This window comes from Anoplolepis gracilipes, chromosome 10, assembly GCF_047496725.1.
Source record: "Anoplolepis gracilipes chromosome 10, ASM4749672v1, whole genome shotgun sequence".
Classification (NCBI taxonomy): Eukaryota; Metazoa; Arthropoda; class Insecta; order Hymenoptera; family Formicidae; genus Anoplolepis; species Anoplolepis gracilipes.
In genome coordinates this window covers 2,538,777-2,557,469 of record NC_132979.1, presented here as the reverse complement: position 1 = coordinate 2,557,469, position 18,693 = coordinate 2,538,777, and the positions used below count along the sequence as shown (strand labels likewise).

At 36.5% G+C, this 18,693-nt stretch overlaps 3 protein-coding genes and 1 long non-coding RNA gene across 10 annotated transcripts in view; 2 read left to right on the top strand and 2 right to left on the bottom strand.

Annotated features, from left to right (window-relative positions):
• The first annotated feature begins 329 nt into the window (after nucleotides 1-329).
• On the top strand, nucleotides 330-1,613 carry Rpl36a (ribosomal protein L36A). Its single transcript, XM_072900561.1, is given in 5 exon segments — nucleotides 330-365; nucleotides 368-478; nucleotides 820-993; nucleotides 1,309-1,425; nucleotides 1,514-1,613. Coding segments are annotated over 5 exon segments (444 nt in total). The 5' UTR covers nucleotides 330-344; the 3' UTR covers nucleotides 1,535-1,613.
• Nucleotides 1,597-2,941, bottom strand: Ccdc53 (Coiled-coil domain containing 53). The gene is made up of 4 exons (XM_072900562.1): nucleotides 2,736-2,941; nucleotides 2,443-2,607; nucleotides 2,045-2,316; nucleotides 1,597-1,752 (listed from the first exon to the last, which is right to left on the bottom strand). The coding sequence occupies exons 1-4, from the start codon at nucleotides 2,784-2,786 to the stop codon at nucleotides 1,689-1,691; spliced, it is 552 nt and encodes a 183-aa protein (XP_072756663.1). The 5' UTR covers nucleotides 2,787-2,941; the 3' UTR covers nucleotides 1,597-1,688.
• A 535-nt stretch (nucleotides 2,942-3,476) lies between these two features.
• Tnpo-sr (transportin 3) lies at nucleotides 3,477-10,020 on the top strand. Of its 2 annotated transcripts, none has more exons than XM_072900528.1 (20): nucleotides 3,477-3,607; nucleotides 3,674-3,920; nucleotides 4,222-4,425; nucleotides 4,563-4,720; nucleotides 4,813-4,885; nucleotides 5,047-5,184; nucleotides 5,271-5,482; nucleotides 5,561-5,702; nucleotides 5,812-5,958; nucleotides 6,051-6,286; nucleotides 6,366-6,505; nucleotides 6,588-6,779; nucleotides 6,861-7,105; nucleotides 7,191-7,331; nucleotides 7,412-7,623; nucleotides 7,720-7,876; nucleotides 7,990-8,157; nucleotides 8,234-8,346; nucleotides 8,425-8,526; nucleotides 8,749-10,020. In XM_072900528.1, the coding sequence occupies exons 2-19, from the start codon at nucleotides 3,804-3,806 to the stop codon at nucleotides 8,483-8,485; spliced, it is 2,856 nt and encodes a 951-aa protein (XP_072756629.1). In that variant the 5' UTR covers nucleotides 3,477-3,607; nucleotides 3,674-3,803; the 3' UTR covers nucleotides 8,486-8,526; nucleotides 8,749-10,020. The 2 variants fall into 2 exon arrangements, with proteins under 2 accessions (XP_072756629.1, XP_072756630.1); XM_072900529.1 differs by having other exon boundaries at nucleotides 3,582-3,598.
• Nucleotides 9,343-18,693, bottom strand: part of LOC140670091 (uncharacterized) — a 31,733-nt gene continuing 22,382 nt past the window's right edge. For 5 of the 6 annotated variants that reach the window (XR_012047472.1, XR_012047474.1, XR_012047471.1 and 2 more), the window contains one exon: nucleotides 9,343-18,066. This is a non-coding gene — a long non-coding RNA (uncharacterized lncRNA). The remainder of the gene's footprint in view (nucleotides 18,067-18,693) is intronic. The other variant, XR_012047473.1, reaches the window with a different exon arrangement.

Sequence of the window (18,693 nt, the reverse complement as noted above, 5' to 3'; positions counted from 1 at the left end):
AGTAGATGATTGTTAGATTGAATTGTTAGAATCCGCCCCGCGTGGAGCAGCTCGTTTATTTATATCCCGGATAGCACAAATAATAAAGGGTAGCTTAATATAAGATTACACTTATTGATTGGATGTTTTATATACCAATTTTGATGCCGGCTGTGTTAATGGCGTAAATGCGCGATTTCGCGACTGCCGAACCGACATCCGGCATCTCGCAGACAGTTTTCTCTCTAAAGCCGGTAAACTTTATACGCGAGAGATTCCGACATTCTTGGAATATTATAACATTGGTCTACGTCGTATTAATATTTTATGCATGTGGAGCACAAAAAAATGTATATTCAAGGTTCATGAATTTATTGCAACGTCGTGAACACGTTTGCGCAGACGCGTCGCGTCGCGTTTAGTTGCCATTCACTGGCGCTTGGCGCTTTCGATTTCCGGTCAAGCAGCGTTTCCCTTTTCTTCCTATACGTTCAAGATGGTAGGTCGATACGATGCTTCAACGAATCGTTTTATATCCGCGAATCTTTCCGAAATCGTTATCGTTAAACGTATCGTGAAATCTGCATTCGCGTCTGAAATATATTCTTTAGAATTTACTGTAAATATCTTTTTCGAGACTCGACATACAATAATAGTGACATGACGGAACATAACCTTATTAAAGGGACGAGACATGTTTTGATTACCCCTGCAATAAGTTTCGTAAATTATTTAACAGAATGTACTTTTCTCGGAATTAAATGGCACCGTTATTCGACAAAATTGTGGAGATGTTAATATCTGTTCAATCTTTGTGTTTTTCTTTCTGATTCTTTATAGGTTAACGTACCGAAGCAGAGACGTACTTTTTGCAAAAAATGCAAAGTACACAAGACTCACAAAGTGACTCAATATAAGAAAAGTAAGGAGAGACATGCCTCGCAGGGCAGAAGGCGTTATGACCGCAAACAGCAAGGTTTTGGCGGTCAAACTAAGCCCATCTTCAGAAAAAAAGTAAGCACATTTATTTATATTATTAAAAATAGTTAAAGATGAATTGTTGTTTTCTACTACATTTATCAGTCAATGTAGAGTCACTTTTAATGATATTAGGATTAAAGAGAAGATAATCTCTTATTAATATGCGTGTGAATGTTACTCCTTATTAATCTTTAGCGTTATTGATTAAAATGTTGAAATATCAACATTTCAATTGATATGATCGATAATGTTAAGAGTAGATATGTATTTATTATATTAAAAAGTAATAAGAATTATATTCTTGCTTTCTATTAAATATACTTTATCATGTGTCATATGTATATGTAGGCAAAAACGACAAAGAAAATTGTACTGAGGATGGAATGTACGGAATGCAAGTATAGAAAACAAATTCCACTGAAAAGATGCAAGCACTTTGAACTGGGTGGTGATAAGAAGAGGAAGGTGAGTGCAAACATATTTGGAAAAATATTCAAACAAAGATAAAATATAGAATTAATTTTAAATTAATAAAAATTATTACTCTTTTCAGGGTCAAATGATTCAGTTTTAAATTATCCACTCGATGCTTTCAACATATTATGTATTTAATAAGAAATGAATAAATCTACAGGGATTTGTACACATCTTTATTTGGATGATTTGTGTTTTTATAATGTAAAAATATCCATCATGCCTAACGCAAGCAGCGCTTAACACCTTTATACTTATTCACTTCGATTCTCACCGTTATCTGACGACCGTAGTATAGAAACTATCTGTTGTGGATTGCTTGAAATGAACAAGATAAGGAAAAAAGTACTAAAATTATACGTATCTCAGTATTTGCATTTGTCTTGTACTAAATATATAAATTAATTTCTTTTTAAAACAAGCAATGTATATTTTTCTTGATGACAGAAATGGTAAATATCTAATAAATTTAAATTAAATTCTACAATTATAAAATATCTAAATGTGAATATCGAGATATTTAATGTCAAATATATACATAGTACTAACAATATTAATCAAATGTAAATATTACAATATCTGTATAAATGAAAACAGATATCACACTTACTCCAATATAGATGTGTCCAGTCCTTCCTGTTCCATCTTTAATTTAACCGCTTGTTTTGGTACACCAAAATGTAACATTTTAAAGTACTTTTCATAGCGAGGATCTTTAGCCGCAGACTGTACTTCTGTCTCTTCGTCTTTAGGATCTACTTCACTGTTATCAGGTTCGTCCACTTTGCGTGCTTCTACTTCCTCTAATTTACTCGTATCATTCTCATTAATATTACCTGATTCTTTACGATTTTCTTGTTCTAAACCAGGTATAGAAGATAACTATGCAAAAGTAAAACGAAACATATTGGAAAGATGTTAAGCTCTAGATAATTTATTTCGCAAAGAAAAATTTTTTTTTTTTTTTTATTACAATTTCTTTAATGTTCGCACAAATTATTCACGTACCCGCGATTCTAATATCTCTAAGGACGCTTCTAATTTTTGCAACTTATTTTCAAACTCGAACAATCTCTCCTCGCAACACAGGGCAAATTTATTCAAAAACGTAACGGTATGAGTGATAAAGTGATTTATAAAAGAGACCGTTCGTTTTTGGTTGATCGGCGGTACCTAGAATATACAAAATCATTTCAAGCATGCTCCCTGCACCGATTATCATCCCTAACGAACGTCATCAGTTTCTCGATGCCGTGTGTTTATGCACACGGTAGAAACGTGTAGAATCTCATTGTCGACACCTTTGTGTAGTCTATAGTCGGCTCGATTATTGGTATCTTGTAATCACTCATCGTGAATTGCGGACGTGTGTAGTCTCCGTTTTCAGTTTACCAAACTGTCAACTCCTCTACTCCTCTGTCACACGTATGTGTATGTACCGTGTACCGTGACTGTGTATTATGTACTACACGGTGTACTACGAAAACATTTCGCCTCACTGCGCATCGGATATGAAGAGTTGGAGAGTGGAAACCGTATTCGCGTCTCGAAGGTTCTGCAGATTGATAACGAACGTCAAAGCAAAGCGTTTCAACCTACCTTGCCGATGGAACAATCGAATAAATGGAATAATCGAGGGGACGTGCTAATTTTTTTTAAAAATTTATAATAAATTTATATATATTTACGTGTATGTAAAAAAAAAAAAAAAGAAAAAACATCTTGAAATTGGATGGCACTTGAAAAACAACACATATCGCGATCTTTGAGAAAATTAAATCTTCTGTTCTGTAAATATTCCTCGGAACGCAGGGAATATCTTCATTTTTATACAAGAAAATTATGGACAAAATGTGAAAAAGAAAATGTTTCTATAAAGGACATTATTATTAAAAGGACCTGTTTGTTTTCCTTACATTTCTTGCATCGCATGTCTTTTCTCCAAAAAGCGATTATGTATATACAATACATTCAATTTCGCCGCAAGTGTGGACTATGGACGATCTGCTCCTTCGAGCTTCGAGCTACACTATTTTCCGCGGTATATTTTTTCCTTCCTCGATCCCGTCTGTCTTCTCTCGCATATACACACATGTATATATATATATATAAAATATATATGCTTATTTTATAATTTACATTTAATGTAAATTGTACATTTCGAGTGCGTAAGGTATGACACAGGTGAATAGAACGAAATCGTTGAATCGCTTACAACGACTCCCTTGTCTGGTAAAAGGTTAAGTTCTCGGATCAGAGCGAGAAACATCCAACCTCCAACCACGGCAGCCGCGCGAGCGCACGCATCTGTTTGTCAACCGGGAATCGGCTGTATGGAGATTACGCGGTGCCGGAGTATTTTCTGAAGCATGGATTCGCCGCCGAGCCTGGAGACTGTTTACCAGGCCGTGTGCTCTTTATATAATAATACAAATCCGCCCGATCCAGGAAAAGCGTCATTATGGCTCGGGGAATTGCAGAAATCGGTGAGCCTATACGTGATTGTTTTACAATCTTGAGAAAAAAAATTAATCCTTTGCATTATCTCTCCTCGCACGCACTCTATTCACCTCAAGTACGAGTGTGCAGATTTCTTTTTTTTACCTTTGCGTTATCGGCATCGAGAACGAGTATGTTGAAAGGCTAACCTGAAAAGGGATATAATCTGCGAGAAGAATGTATTTTATTATACACACACACACATATATATAATTAGCGAATTAAACATGAAACTATAAAAAAAATTTATTATTTTAATACATGTTTATATATGTATTTTTTTTATAGGTATTTGCATGGAAGATAGCTGATGAAATGTTGCATCAAAAACAAAGTCTAGAGTCTTGTTACTTTGCTGCGCAAACAATGCGTACAAAAATACAACTCTCTTTTCATGAATTACCTCAAGAGGCTCATATTTCATTAAGAGATTCCTTGCTAGAACATATATCTCAAATTGATGAACGAACTAATTCTGCTATTGTGACTCAGGTCTTTATACATATTCTCCTGTAAAACTATTTTTATATATATTTAATTTTTTTTTTTTATAAATTATAATTCTGCATTCTTTGCTATTTTAGTATCGCATAGTTTTTATTAATAGTTTTCAACTTTTATATTTACAGTTATGCTTAGCACTAGCAGATCTGGTCCTACAAATGTCGTCGTGGCAAAAACCAGTAGTGGATTTAATTAATAAATTTGGAGCAAGCACTGTAAATCTCTGGCCACTGCTTGAAATACTGACAGTGCTCCCAGAAGAAGCAAATTCAAGATCACTCAGGTATTAAAAAAAAAAAAAAAAAAAAAAAAATGTCTTTTATTTGATCATAAAAGTAACGATAAAAAAATTACAATTATTTTCTTTTTATACAGGCTGGGAGCTAATCGTAGACATCATATGTCACTTGAATTTAACGCAAGTGCAGATACTGTGACAGAATTTCTAGTATGTATAATAACACTATTGCATATATAATAATTTTTTATTTGAGATATATATATATATATATATATTTATATAAAATAATAATAATAATAATGAATGGATGACCTCCCTATTATTTTAATGTTAAGTTATTCAATATTTCATATATAGTGTAATTGCAGAAAATGTGCCTAAAGAACGGCAGTGATAATGTACAAATTCGAGTGACTATTTTGCGATGTTTTACTAGTTGGATAACTGTTCATGCAATACCACTTGAAGCCATACCCTCGAGCGACGTAATTGCTTATGCCTTGCAAGTGAGTAAATAAGTTTCTTGAAACTGATAATAAACTTTCAAAAGAAATCAATTATTTTCTGTCTTTTTTTTTTTTTAATCTTATAGGTACTTAGCAATCATATGGCTGGTTCACAACTGCATGAAACGGCTACTGACTGTATCTGTGTAATTTTGCAAACACTAGGGGAAGATACCAATCGCGATAGCGAAGATAAAAATAGTACTCAATTACAGCAAGTGCAATTGTGTATTTTTTCAAGTGTAATGAACTTAGAACAGCCATATCACTTATCTGTTGCACATGAGGATATGGAAAAGTAAAAATTTCGGTATATTCAAGTATATATATTTATAGCATGAAATCAGTATATTTATAGTGATTAAATGTATTACAGATCTATAAATTACTGTCGAATATTCACGGAATTGGCCGAAACGTTTCTAGAACTTATGATAATAGATAGCGAAAGCGGAGGTCAGTTTTATGCACAAATCTTGGACCTTGTTCTCACATGCGTTGGTCATCATGATTATGAGGTAAATAAATTGAAAACATCTAAATTTTGACTCAATGTTATTAGATAAATTTTATTTTTCGTTAAATATAAATATTTTGGTCACTGATTATATAATATCTTTTGTTAAGGTCGCACAGATAACTTTTAACCTGTGGTATCGGCTGTCGGAAATTCTTTATCAAAAAAACAGCGACGACCTTAATACTAAATTTCGACCGCATATTGAAAGATTGATTGGTGCTCTTTGCAGGCATTGTCAAATGGAACCAGATCATGTTAGTATTTTTATTAGAATTTTATTAAATAGCAGCAATATTATATAATACAAGCAATAAATTGATAATTACAAAAATTTATACATTGCTAGTTGGGTCTCGTGGAAGAAGGAGGAGGAGGAGAAGAATTTGCCGACTTCCGAAACCGCGTTTCGGATCTGATAAAAGATGTAGTGTTTGTAGTTGGAAGCAGTCATTGTTTTCGACAAATGTTTTCGTCGTTGACTGGAGGTCCTGGACCACAGGGTCAACCTGTACATACACCTACCTGGGATTCCACTGAGGCTGCACTTTTCGTAATGCAAGCAGTTGCAAAAAACATTCTGCCGTATGTTATCCCTCCTTTGTTTATTATGAAACAAGACCACTTGGAGATTAAACATAATAATGATTCATTTTTTTTACAGAGAAGAAAATGATGTAGTTCCAAAAGTGGTAGAAGCTATTCTTAACTTACCAGAAAATACTCATATAGCTGTACGCTATACCAGTGTTCTCCTATTAGGTGAATTATGTGAATGGATAGATAGGCATCCGCAATCGTTAGGTAAGATTTTTAAGTAATCATTTGTCATCAATTTAGATATATATTAGATATAATAATATATCAGAATTTTCCATTGTTTCAGAACCAGTGTTAAATTTCCTCTTAGCATGTTTAAATCAAAAGGGTTTAGGAAATGCCGCCTCGGGTGCATTATTAAGCATATGTACAGCTTGTCCATTACACATGGCCTCGCACTTTTCTGGACTTTTGCAAATAGCACGTTCTCTTGATAATTTTCCTATCAGTAACGATGCAGCAATTGGCCTACTGAAAGGTATTTAATGCGAACGCTTTCTCGCGTTAACGAAACTAAATGAGAAGCGCTACTTGTATTATATGTGTGTTTTTGTGACAGGAGTGTCGATAATTTTGGCGAGATTACCACACGAGGAAATTACTACAGCAATGCGAGAATTGTGCTGCTTTCAAGCGAGTTCGTTATGGACGCTTCTCGCGGATAATATTCCAATCGAGAGAGGAACCAAGACTGATCCTGTGATATGGCTGGATAGATTAGCTGCTATATTTAAGCACACTAATCCACTACTCGACGAACCCAATAAACTCCTCCCTCATCCTTGTCAAAGTGTGGTCATGGAAGTGAGTGTTATTAAAGATGAAAAGTCTTTGTAAGATACTACGGCATTCGTGCACGTTCGAGTTTTGTTATTATTTATGTTTATAGATGTGGCCAGTGTTATCTAACGTGTGCGAAAAATATCAACGGGATGTAAGAGTCATGGAGAGATGTTGTCGTTGCATACGTTTTGCAGTACGCTGCGTAGGCAAACATTCTGCTCATTTGCTTGAACCGATTGTGAAACAGGTATTAATGTTCAATTATCATGATACAATTATGTATTTACTCTTATTTAATGCATATAAATCGTTTTTATTTTCACACAGATTGTACCGTTATACACGGTCCATCAACATAGTTGTTTTTTGTATCTTGGCTCTATATTGGTGGACGTATACGCGACTGATTCAGAATGTGTATGGAATCTATTAAACATGTTACAAGCCTTTATTTGCCCCACCTTTGCCCTTCTCGAACAGGAAGATGGCTTGAAAAATCATCCTGACACAGTAGATGATTTATTCAGGTTATGCGCCAGGTGATTATGATGATTAATTAATCGATGATAGATACTATTATATTAATGCTTTTATGCGAATTTTATCGATATATTTTTTTACTTTTTACACAAAAGGTTTCTTCAAAGAGCTCCTGTCCCTTTATTACATTCTCCCGTTATCGGCAGCATTGTAGATTGCGCTATAATGGCTTGTAGTTTGGATCACCGAGACGCAAACAGTTCAGTAATGAAATTCTTCTACGATCTTTTACATAGTGGTCGCAGTTATAAGGTAATTCTCTAAACAGTTGAATGTGAGACTAAACAATAAAATTCTGTCAACATTCATGTAACTCGTACATGAGATGATGTAGATTTCTACATTATATATTTATTTATATTTAGGATCGATCAGATTATACGATACGGCGAAAATTGGTACAAGATATATTGCAGGAGAAAGGCCAAACATTAATTATAAAGTTATTACATGCTTCAGTATTTGAGTTGTCTTCTTACATGCTATCGGACGTGGCTGATGTCATTATAGAACTTAATCGAAATAACTCAGATGTAAGATTTGTTTTATCAATTTTTATAATACACATTTTGCGCATCTCGCTTACTAATTTTATTTTATATTTTTCAGCTTATGTCGAAATGGTTAGCGGAAGCCATTCTAACGATGCCATCGCAAAACGCAGGTGGAGCTCTTACAGCTACATCCGAACAACTTACTGAATTTCATGATACAGTCACGACGTACGTAGAATATAATGCATCAGTGAAAACATAGTATTTAATTTATACTCATATCTTTTTATTTTCTCCGATATTCAGGTCAGACACACCGAAAGCCGTTACGCACGCTCTACGAAATTTCGCACGTCTGTATCGCTAAATACGTTTATAATATATAATATATATATATATTAATATTATGTATAATATATATATAATATACATATAATATATATATATATATTAATATTATATATAATATATATATAATATACATATAATATATATATATATATATATATATATAATATATATATATATGTGTTATATTTATATATATATATATATGTATATTATATATATATATATATATATGTATATTATATATATATATATATATATATATATATATATGTATATTATATATATATTCATTAAATTTCGTAAAAATTATTCACATTATTGAGACTTGGCAAGTTTCGATTACTATCAAGAATGAAAATCTCGAAACAGTAAATATGACATATGAGTCGCACATGGTGCCGTAGAAACAAGAAAAAAAAATTACATAGATTTTTATGTTTTTATTATCTACGGTTATGTTTGCAAAGTATTTTTATTGACATATATACATTGTATTTGAGCAAATATCATTTTTTTAAAAATGTATATTAAAAATTATATATATCATAAAATTCTTTATATTTTTTGTTTATTTTTAATAATTTTTTAGTTTATCTGTGTAAAAGATATCTATACAATATCTATTACTAGAATCTAGAAATATTTATAATGTGTATAAAGAAAGAATGGTTTTTTTTTTGTTTTTTTTTTTTCAGATTTGATATATCCATTAACTTTTTTTTTTTTTTTTTAATAAAATAAAAATACTTTGCAGACATACATAAATAATAAACACATAGACAGAAATCTTGAAAGCGATAAATATGTATGTGTGCTAATCATTATAAATTAAGTGAATTATTTTAAGAGTTATGTTTATGCGTGAAATATTCGGTTAATTATCTGTAAAAATTTTTTAGTATTTTTTTTAATGTCTCGACTACTATTTCGACGTAATTACATTTACTCGTTGTCAATGTAAAAAACCTAGTCAAGTTTCTGACATACAAGAATAATTAATAGCATTGGTTCAATTAATATTATGAAAAGCACACATCTAAGAAGTAAAATAATTCTTAATTAGGCATTTATAAATGTATTATGATATATCCAATGAATATATCTAAAAAATGAATACAAATTTCGAAAACTTATGTCCGTAGATTTGAATTAAAGACGGAATTCTATGTGCAAAAAATGATCAGATACATCCATCGTTATTTTTGAGTTAATATTGCAAAACATTATTAGGCACGTGTTTCTAAATGGAACAATTACTCTTTACTTATTCAATTTATACAAACTGATTTCCGGTTTATATCTATTGTAGTATAACAGCAAAGAAGATTTTCTCGCAATTACATTGATACACGCGAATGTAATTATTCACAAATTTAAAAAATTTATACAAATTTTTCCATGTTTACATATATAAAATACATCTGTAGAGTATGTATTTTAAGTATGTTCCGACAATTGTGTAATATACATATAACAGGTATTTAAGTAACAGGCATCACCTTGCTGTGTTACTGCAATACATTCGCGAATGACGATGATGATGGAGAATCATTTATCTATAAATGAGTATGAAAACAATTGTTATATTGTCTAGTTTTACGCTCTGAATCTAATATTTAAGTGTACATATCGTTTACGTACGACAAATATTAGGTACCGTTCTTCTTTCGTGGAATGTTAATGTACAGAATGAAATAATTGATTAAGAATTAAGTAACAATAGAGAGAACGAAATGTTTATAATGTATTACTACTACATATACGATATAACACGTCGATGTTGAAGCTCGTTAAATCCTCGATAACAGTATTCTTGCTAATACTGTTTGATGTAGCATTTACTTTGAGCGCTAATCGTCATTCTGTTTCATAGTAACGGTAATCGTTCGATGAAACGAATAAAGTGATATTTTTTACGGAAACGTACGCTTTTCAGTTGTAGAATATCAGATATTTCGATAATCTTGAGGCAGAATCGGCAAACTGCAAAATGCTAGACACAGGCATCGGGGAAGCTGCGCTGCCATTTGATTTCTGGCGTGCCGGGAGAAGCGAAATTGAGCGGCCAGGTGGATCGACTGCGACGACTGATCGGTGTGACGCGATAACGCGCCACACTGATTGTCGGGAGACGCATCAGAGACAAAAAAAATCTGTTCGCCAGCTGCGCGATGCACCGTTCGTTCGAGCGGCGCGTTCTCGGTTGCAAGGTGAGCCGGAAATATTCGAGCTGCCGGGAGGGAAGGCGAGCGCGCAGGTGCTGTGCGTTCGAGTCATGTTGCCATTTTTTTTATTTTCTTCTAATAAGACGGTGCGAGATATCACCACGTCGTCGATACATGCTCGAGTGATATGTCGAATTGTGCCCTGAACGTATTTTATTATGATTTATTAATTATGAGCACATTTATTTTATCAATCTGAGGTAAATCTATTTGAAGTATAGTATTCATCTACTTAATGTTAGTTTTATATTTAAAATTTGAATTTCTCTATTCTAAAAACTTTTCTCTATATTAAATTATTGTCCAGATAAATCGTAGAAACAAGAATTTCGAGCGAGGAAGAGGCGGTGGCTTCTCGGAAGGTATCTTGCACCGTCCGCAGAAAATTCTAGTATACCTATCTGATTTACGATATCGTAGACGATCATTCTGGGAATTTAGTAAACAGCGTCATGTTGGATGCAAAGGTTCGGATATGCCATGTCCTCCATCAGGACATTGCTGGCGGTCTCGGTGCCTGAGTCACTCGGCGGTCGCGTTATGAGTCAGACGCGCAGACGGGCCTTATTGGCTAAGGAATTGGTTTCTAACAAAGGAATGTTGTTGCAAGCAGCCGTGCGGTCTTCTTCGCGACGCTTTCTCCATTCACTCGTCGCTCGAACGACCAAATATTCAATTATATTATATTAAATTAAATATGCTTATCAATTTTCTTTGATATTATTATTACAGACTTTAATTAATCTATTTAATTTTATATGTATATTATTCGAATTGAACTATATATTACATTGCAGTATAAAACTGAAAATATGACAACTGGTTTTGTTTCAAGATATATATATATGTATGTACGAATACCGTCTCATCGGAATATCATCTCATGTTTTCATTTCGACGGATTGGGCTAATTCTCGCGTGCGTACTAAGGTGATTAGTCACATTGACGAACATTTCGAACCCTGTCCTAGGCCGAATGTCCATGCGTGCGTCACGCGTCTCGTTGCCGGCTATGACAACGACGACTATCGACGCCCACTCGATACATATATATATATATATATATATATGTGTGTGTGTGTGTGTGTGTGTGTATATGTATGTATGTGTCGTCGCTGTTGTCTATCAATAAAAGACTCCACTTGCGGACATTGACGGCACGCCTGTGTATATACACACACATATATATACATATATATATATATATATATATATATATATATACATATATGTACATATAACGACACTCGTTTATACATATTCGCGTTAACATTATCGCGGTACCATTCACGGCTTTCCACGACGCGCGAGCGCACGCATTGCGTGCAAGCCTCGGTGTCGTCCAGCGAGCTAGAAAGAAAACGAGAGAGAGAGAGAGAGAGAGAGAGAGAGAGAAAGAGAAAGTCAGAAAATGTAGAAAGTAGGAAACCGAAAGGGTAGATGGGTATAGGTAGGTAGGTAAACAGTTACTGAGAGGATATTTTCCGAACCATTGTTCAGAGAACTGTAACTTTACCACTACGCATAATCGTGTCCTGAAAGGGACAAACATCTATAAATCTATAAAAAAAAAAAAAAAAAAAAAAAAAAAAAAAAATACAAAAAGGAAGGGAGGGGAGAGCTTTTCGCCTACGCCGTTCGTTCCGCACAAAAGCGGATAAGCCACCCGCGTTTACATCCTCAACGGCACGTGGAACGACGGGGGTGTCGTTTACCTGCCTGCCTACCTCTTCGAGAAGAAAGTATAAGCTTCTCCGCTCTCCACAATATCCTGAGTTGACGAACGTGGATACGTTGGAAAGAAGAGAAAGTCGTCGTTGAAAATTTATAATCTTGCAAAATAAATTCTTAATAATAATAATAATAATAATATCAATACTATATATTCTCTCTGTACATATACATTTTAATATTACTGCAAAAAGTGGTTAAAATTACACGTTGCCCTCGCACAACTAGGATGTTAAATAACGCCATTCGTGCTGCCTGCAAAATGCAAGCGGAAAATGCGCCTTCTTTTTCCCGCCCTTTCCACATCCATGATTATCGGATGGCCAACACGACGTGGGCGGAGGAAAACGAGAAACATGACTTCTTCGTTGTTACTAATGCAAGCAATTATTTTTCGTGAGTCTCGACATGTCCGTAATCTCTCCCATATGTAATCACCGCGTTCCAGGAAAAATCAAGATTTGCCGTTTGCACGAATCTTCTTCCTTCGTTCATAGCATTTTTTCTCATTCCTTGTCGCTTTGATAATCGAAGTAATTTTACAAAAATATTGGAAAGAGAGATTCGATCAGAGGTTTTCCGGCGAAAGACGAGCCGTGATATTCCCACCGCTATAAACACGTCTTGAACGATCCTCGCTCTATCGTGATCTTTCAGTCTTCTCGTCGGTGCGAAAGGATCGTTGTACCCGTTTGGCTAATTAATCGGGTTAGGCAATTACGAGCGATCCCGCTAATTGAATCGCTACGACAGTCAACATCTGAGTCAAAGCCGCCTGCGAGTGACTCACGAACCGTTGACGTGTTTCGCTGACACGTGTATCGAGAGGTGACACTTCTCGTCAGCTGATTAATTATTAATACAAATGTACCGTTGAATACACATATAATTTAGATATCGCAAACTTTGTTAGTTTGGTACAACATTATCCTCTTTATTTTTTACGACATTTTTCCTTAATATTTCTTTCTTTAATTATCTTTTTTTATTTGAATTTTCAACAATAATATGTAAACATTTTACAAGCGTATAAAAGCCTCGTTTCGTTAAAGTTAACTGACAATGAAAAGCGGCTTTAGAGATAGCGTTTCTGACAAATATATATATATATATATATATATATATATATATATATATATATATACTGCCACGCGAATATGTGACTCGTATATAACATACAATCTTAAAACGATACTTTAATTAAAGCTATATGGAACAGAGTTAAAGATAACAGTCTCATGCCGAAGATAGTTCCGTGACGAGTAATTAACGAGCAAAATCCGACACGTTAAATATAGTCGGGACAGTTCTAAAATTTCTCCTTCACTTTTATCGCGGGTATCCAGGACGCTCGATAAACTAAATCCTATATATTCGTGTTTAAACGTATGAAAAGCACGTTTCCAGTGAAACACAATGATGTTAATAACGATCGATAAAAATGACCTGATAAAAAGATACTATGGCTCGCAAGCTTTTACGTGGAAAAATGTCGCATTAATTAAATGGCTTCGAGCTTAATGGATAGACGGAAGGTGCGGAAAACGCGTGTCGCGCGATCAAAGGTCAAGTCGCGTCCAGCAAGAGAGGAAATGATTTTCTCCGCAGCAGCCGGGCTTCTCGGAATTTGCGCGATTGCGGGCCGCGGGCCGCGGGTCTCGAATCTCGAGATTGCCGCCGGCTGGATGCACCCTCTCGCATCGATGCCGGTATCGAGGCAGGCGGCAGGCAGCAGGCAGCGCCGCTGGTTGCCGGGCAACCAGCAACCAGCAACCAGACGACCAGACCGCCAGCCGTCTGTGCCGATCGGTTGGGGTGCGCGAGAGATCACGCGCGCCAGACGAGGGACAGCGAGGGGGATTAGGCGGAGGGCAGAAGGGCCACAGGGTGGGGTGGCGGCGGCGGCAACGTCGGGGTAACGTTATGAGCCAGTAAGGGAGGGAAGGAGAGGTACGAAGGGTGCTGGAGGGCAGTGGAGGGGACGATCTCACGCGAACCTTCGAGCTTGGAGCTTGGAGCTTGGAGCGCGCACAATTGAGGGAGGGCTGTGCGCGGATACGGATAGATCGTCGCCCTGGAAGTGGGGGAAAGTGCAACGCGACGTTGCGTCTGATGGTTGCGGGAGAGACGCGGAAGAAGGGGGTTGGAGGGGAAAAAGGGGTAGCGATCCGGCAGGGTCGGAGTGCCAGAGGGTGCCGAGGAAAAATGAATATTCGCCAAAATGATTTCGGGGCCGGCGACTGTACTACGAGAGAGAGAGAGAGAGAGAGAGAGAGAGAGAGAGAGAGAGAGAGAGAGAGAGAGAGAGAGAATTGTTTTTTTTTTTTCCCCGACAGGAATATAATCGATGATCCTCTCATCGTCCCTCGTTGTCGGCCTCCTCGTCGCCAGTCGCCAGCGCTACTACTCTCGACATTTTTTGCCTTTTTTTTTTTTTTTTTTTTTTTTATTTCGCGACGGCGTTGTAACCAGATTGCTCGCGAACCAATACCGCGAACCGGCCTCGACGAATTTACGAGAATGAATTTGGTCGGACGATGATTCTTGTCGGTTTCTGCTGCGGATTATATCGCGACGATTTAAGGCGTAAGGTTAATTCGCGAGAAGACATATCGCGTGTCAAGAACTTTGGGAAGCGCTATACTTTCATTCGGGTGGATAATCAAATAGAGGGACTGTTATAAAAACCAAATTTGATCGGTTTATTAATAGCGGGTGGACAATCAAATAGAAGGAAACGGCAATAAAAACAAATTTTATCGGTTTATTAATAGCAACCATGGAAATCGATCAGCAGGCCATTAAGGGAGAGGGTCAGTTAAATATGGAAATTAAATCCGACGTATTCACAATATCAGTTATAACTGAAAGTAGACAACGATTACAAAATTTCGTTTTGTGGATTATCATGATAGTTATCAAACATATATGTAATGCGGTAATAAAGTTGTCGCGCCAAAAGATGCGGAAAAATTAATCTTTCAAAAAATAAAAATAGAAACTAAAGAGATAATTTTTCTTAATATTTAACTTATTATTAATATGCACGAAAAAAACGTGTAGATTTTTTCTTTTATCCGCGATTGATTGCAAACTTAAAAGAATGAAAAAATAAAATTATTCTTATTGCTAAAAAAAATCCTTCGGTATTTCTTTAACAAACTTCTCGCGCAAAAGCTGTCAATTATCGGCGTATACGCAGCCTCTCTTTTTATTCAAAAAGCTAAATATCGCTCGCGGCTCTTTGTACAGCGGTTCCGCGCTTCGAACGCGGAATGCGGGGAATAATAAATAAAGACGAAAGGCGTGTATCTCTGGTAAATGAGCAATCGGGCCGCGCATGCGATCGTGCCGTTCCTGGTCTGGTGGACGTCGCGGTGCCAGATAGAGGAGAGCAAAGAGAAAGAGAGAGAGGAATGGAATGGAGGGAACTGACGCGGCCGTCGACGGGGTGTCAGGGGCGGCCGGGCCAGACGAGGCGAGGTCAGTTATCCGCCACGCCCGACGTCGACGTCGTCGCTCCGACGCGTTTTCGGCGGCGCCGTCGCTCTAGCTGCGCTACGCTTGCCTGCGTATCGTCGCATTGCCAATGTTCTCGTTTTTTCCTTCTCACGATCAACCTCCCTCTAAGGTCACCACCTCCTTCCTCCGGCTTTCTCTTTCCCCCCCTTCGCTGTCTTTCGTTATTTTTCCGATTGTCAGACTTTGTGTTTTTACTCTTCCCTTGCATTTCCGTTATTTAATTTCGAGTTTCCTTTTTATTATATTATTACTGCAATTGCAACTGTCCGATTATCTTAAAATTACATTGAATATCGAAGAATAACGATTGCTGCTTAGATAAAATCGAATGATATTTGTATCGTATCAAATAATGAATGTATTTTTAATTGATATTGCGTTTTTTTTTTTTTGCAGATCGATAAACCAAACGGAATTATATCGAAGCAATGATTTTCATCGTTTTATATATTTGTCACGAAATTCAATTCTAAGTATAAAACTTATTCTATCCTATATTTTTAGCGTACGCATATATTCCTATTCCACGCACACATCTTAAAGTATACTCTACGTGTACATGTATATCCTTGATACTTTAAGCTGATTATATTTTCTTACATATTTCGTTTCTCTACGTAACGTAAATATTTTTTTCAGATTCCGCGGAATCTTTTCCAACGTACAATATACCACTAAGTGTCTCTCTTTCTCTCTGCTCTGTCCCTGTCATTATACGTCACTACGAGCTTGACACAGCCTATTATGACATTTTAACATGGCCCTCGTGCAAATCACACAGTCGTTGCTTGGCGATGTTGGCGAGCGGATTTCACAGAATAACCATCGTCCGTTCGTTCGCTCGCTCAGCACGAGAGAACCGATATTTCCGATTGCCCGGGTACACTCTTCTCGGCATTTCCTCCCATGCATACATAGTCGTCGAGGATCGAGAGAGACTTCTCGTTGAGCCGCCCATGAACGCACGCGCGATCGATGCCCAAGTGCATTTCTGGTGGAAGGGAGGGTGCAGGGAAATGAGGAACGACACACGGTTTCAGGCGCACTACCGGTGCACCTCCCTAATTTTCTATACAGCCGAAAATGGATGGATAATGGGCTCGGGAGTGGAATCCGTGCAAATCTCTCTCATTCTCTCCATATCGCCTAAATATATGATTTGGGGAGAAATAAATTTTTTTTGGGGGGGAGAAATAAATTTTTCTTAATTAACCGATAAATTTGTCACCCAATTTAACTTTAATGACACGTGATATCGATTTATGTAATACATACGGTGTTCTATAAAATCTATAAAAATATCCTCTTCATTTTCTTAATTTATTTTTATTTTTGTTAACACAATATTTCCGTTTTCTTTAGAAATTTGAAAAAAAATTTCAATCAATAAAACTATTACGCGTCTTGTAAAGAAGTTGATATCTCTCTTTGTAAAGAGCTATTCGAATCTTATTCCTTTGTCCGCCGTGAAAACTGATACATGGCACGGCCTGAAACGCTGCAACTTATGTTGGTTAACTGTCCTTCGGCGTTATCAGAAACGCAATTGAAGAATGGAAACGTCGGAAGACGTCTATACTAAAAGCCCACTGATATACCCGCGCGCATACGGGCAGCCTCGGTATTTCTACTCTTTATCTCCGGAGCTCTGCTTGTGTCCTTTTGGAAATCTACCGCAACGCGTGTCACAGCAGTATCGATTCGTCGCGCACGTTTCTCTTTATCGCGCGCGCGACGCGTTTCTGCAGAGCGGCCTGTATATATGTACGTACGTACGTACGTACATGCATACCTGCATTTTACGTGCCAGCTGCACATGGGACAGACACTCTTAAGACCCTCGAACGCGATACAGAAAGATTTGAAATAAATTTGCGACCTAAGAGTCTCTAGCTCGTTACTCAATAATTAAAAAAAAAAATGTATATTTTTTTACACAATGTTGGCCGACTAATTATTAGTGTACGGCGACATTAAAGTCTGATTCCGTTTTACGACCCGCCGTTACCTCCGCATCGCATTTAATATCATGCCTGATTCTTCAAAAGCCTGAGTAGGTAGGTACGTGTGTCCCATAAAACGGCCGGTGACATCCGCAAAAAGTACGGCACGCGGTTATCTGGAAGCAAAATCGCACGTATGTATATATATATATATATATACCGGTCGAATGGATGGTTTTCGAGCGACCGGATATCACGACCGACCATGGACTTTACGCTACGCTTCTTGTCGCCCAATCTTTATTGTCGGTGGGCGCTTAATCGAATAAATCGAACACGACCCTCGCCGCACCGAGATACTTAAGGCGAGACATAGACGAGCGTATGATTCTTTCTCTCTCCCTTTCTCTATCTGCGAGTCACGCTTCGCTAGGAGAATTAATTATATACTGCAGGAAGGGCTGCCGTCGATTTCGCGCGGATATGTGGCTCCGTTTGCACTTCCGGCTCCGCGATCACGTGTATATATAATACCTACTTTATTACGCGCGATTGAGATAAAAGAAATTTTACCGTTTGTAAAAAATTCTCAATTAGATGCTTTTTTTTTTTTTTTTTTTTTTTTAGAAATGAGACGTTACATATTATACAAAGAGTTTGACGTTCACAATTATTTTAATATATTATTACATATAATAATTAATTCGTGCGGAGTCGATCATAGTCTCGTTTTAATATTCTATAGTGAATCCGTAAGAAAAACAATGTTCATTAGATTCAGTGCATCCGCTAGCGCAATCGTG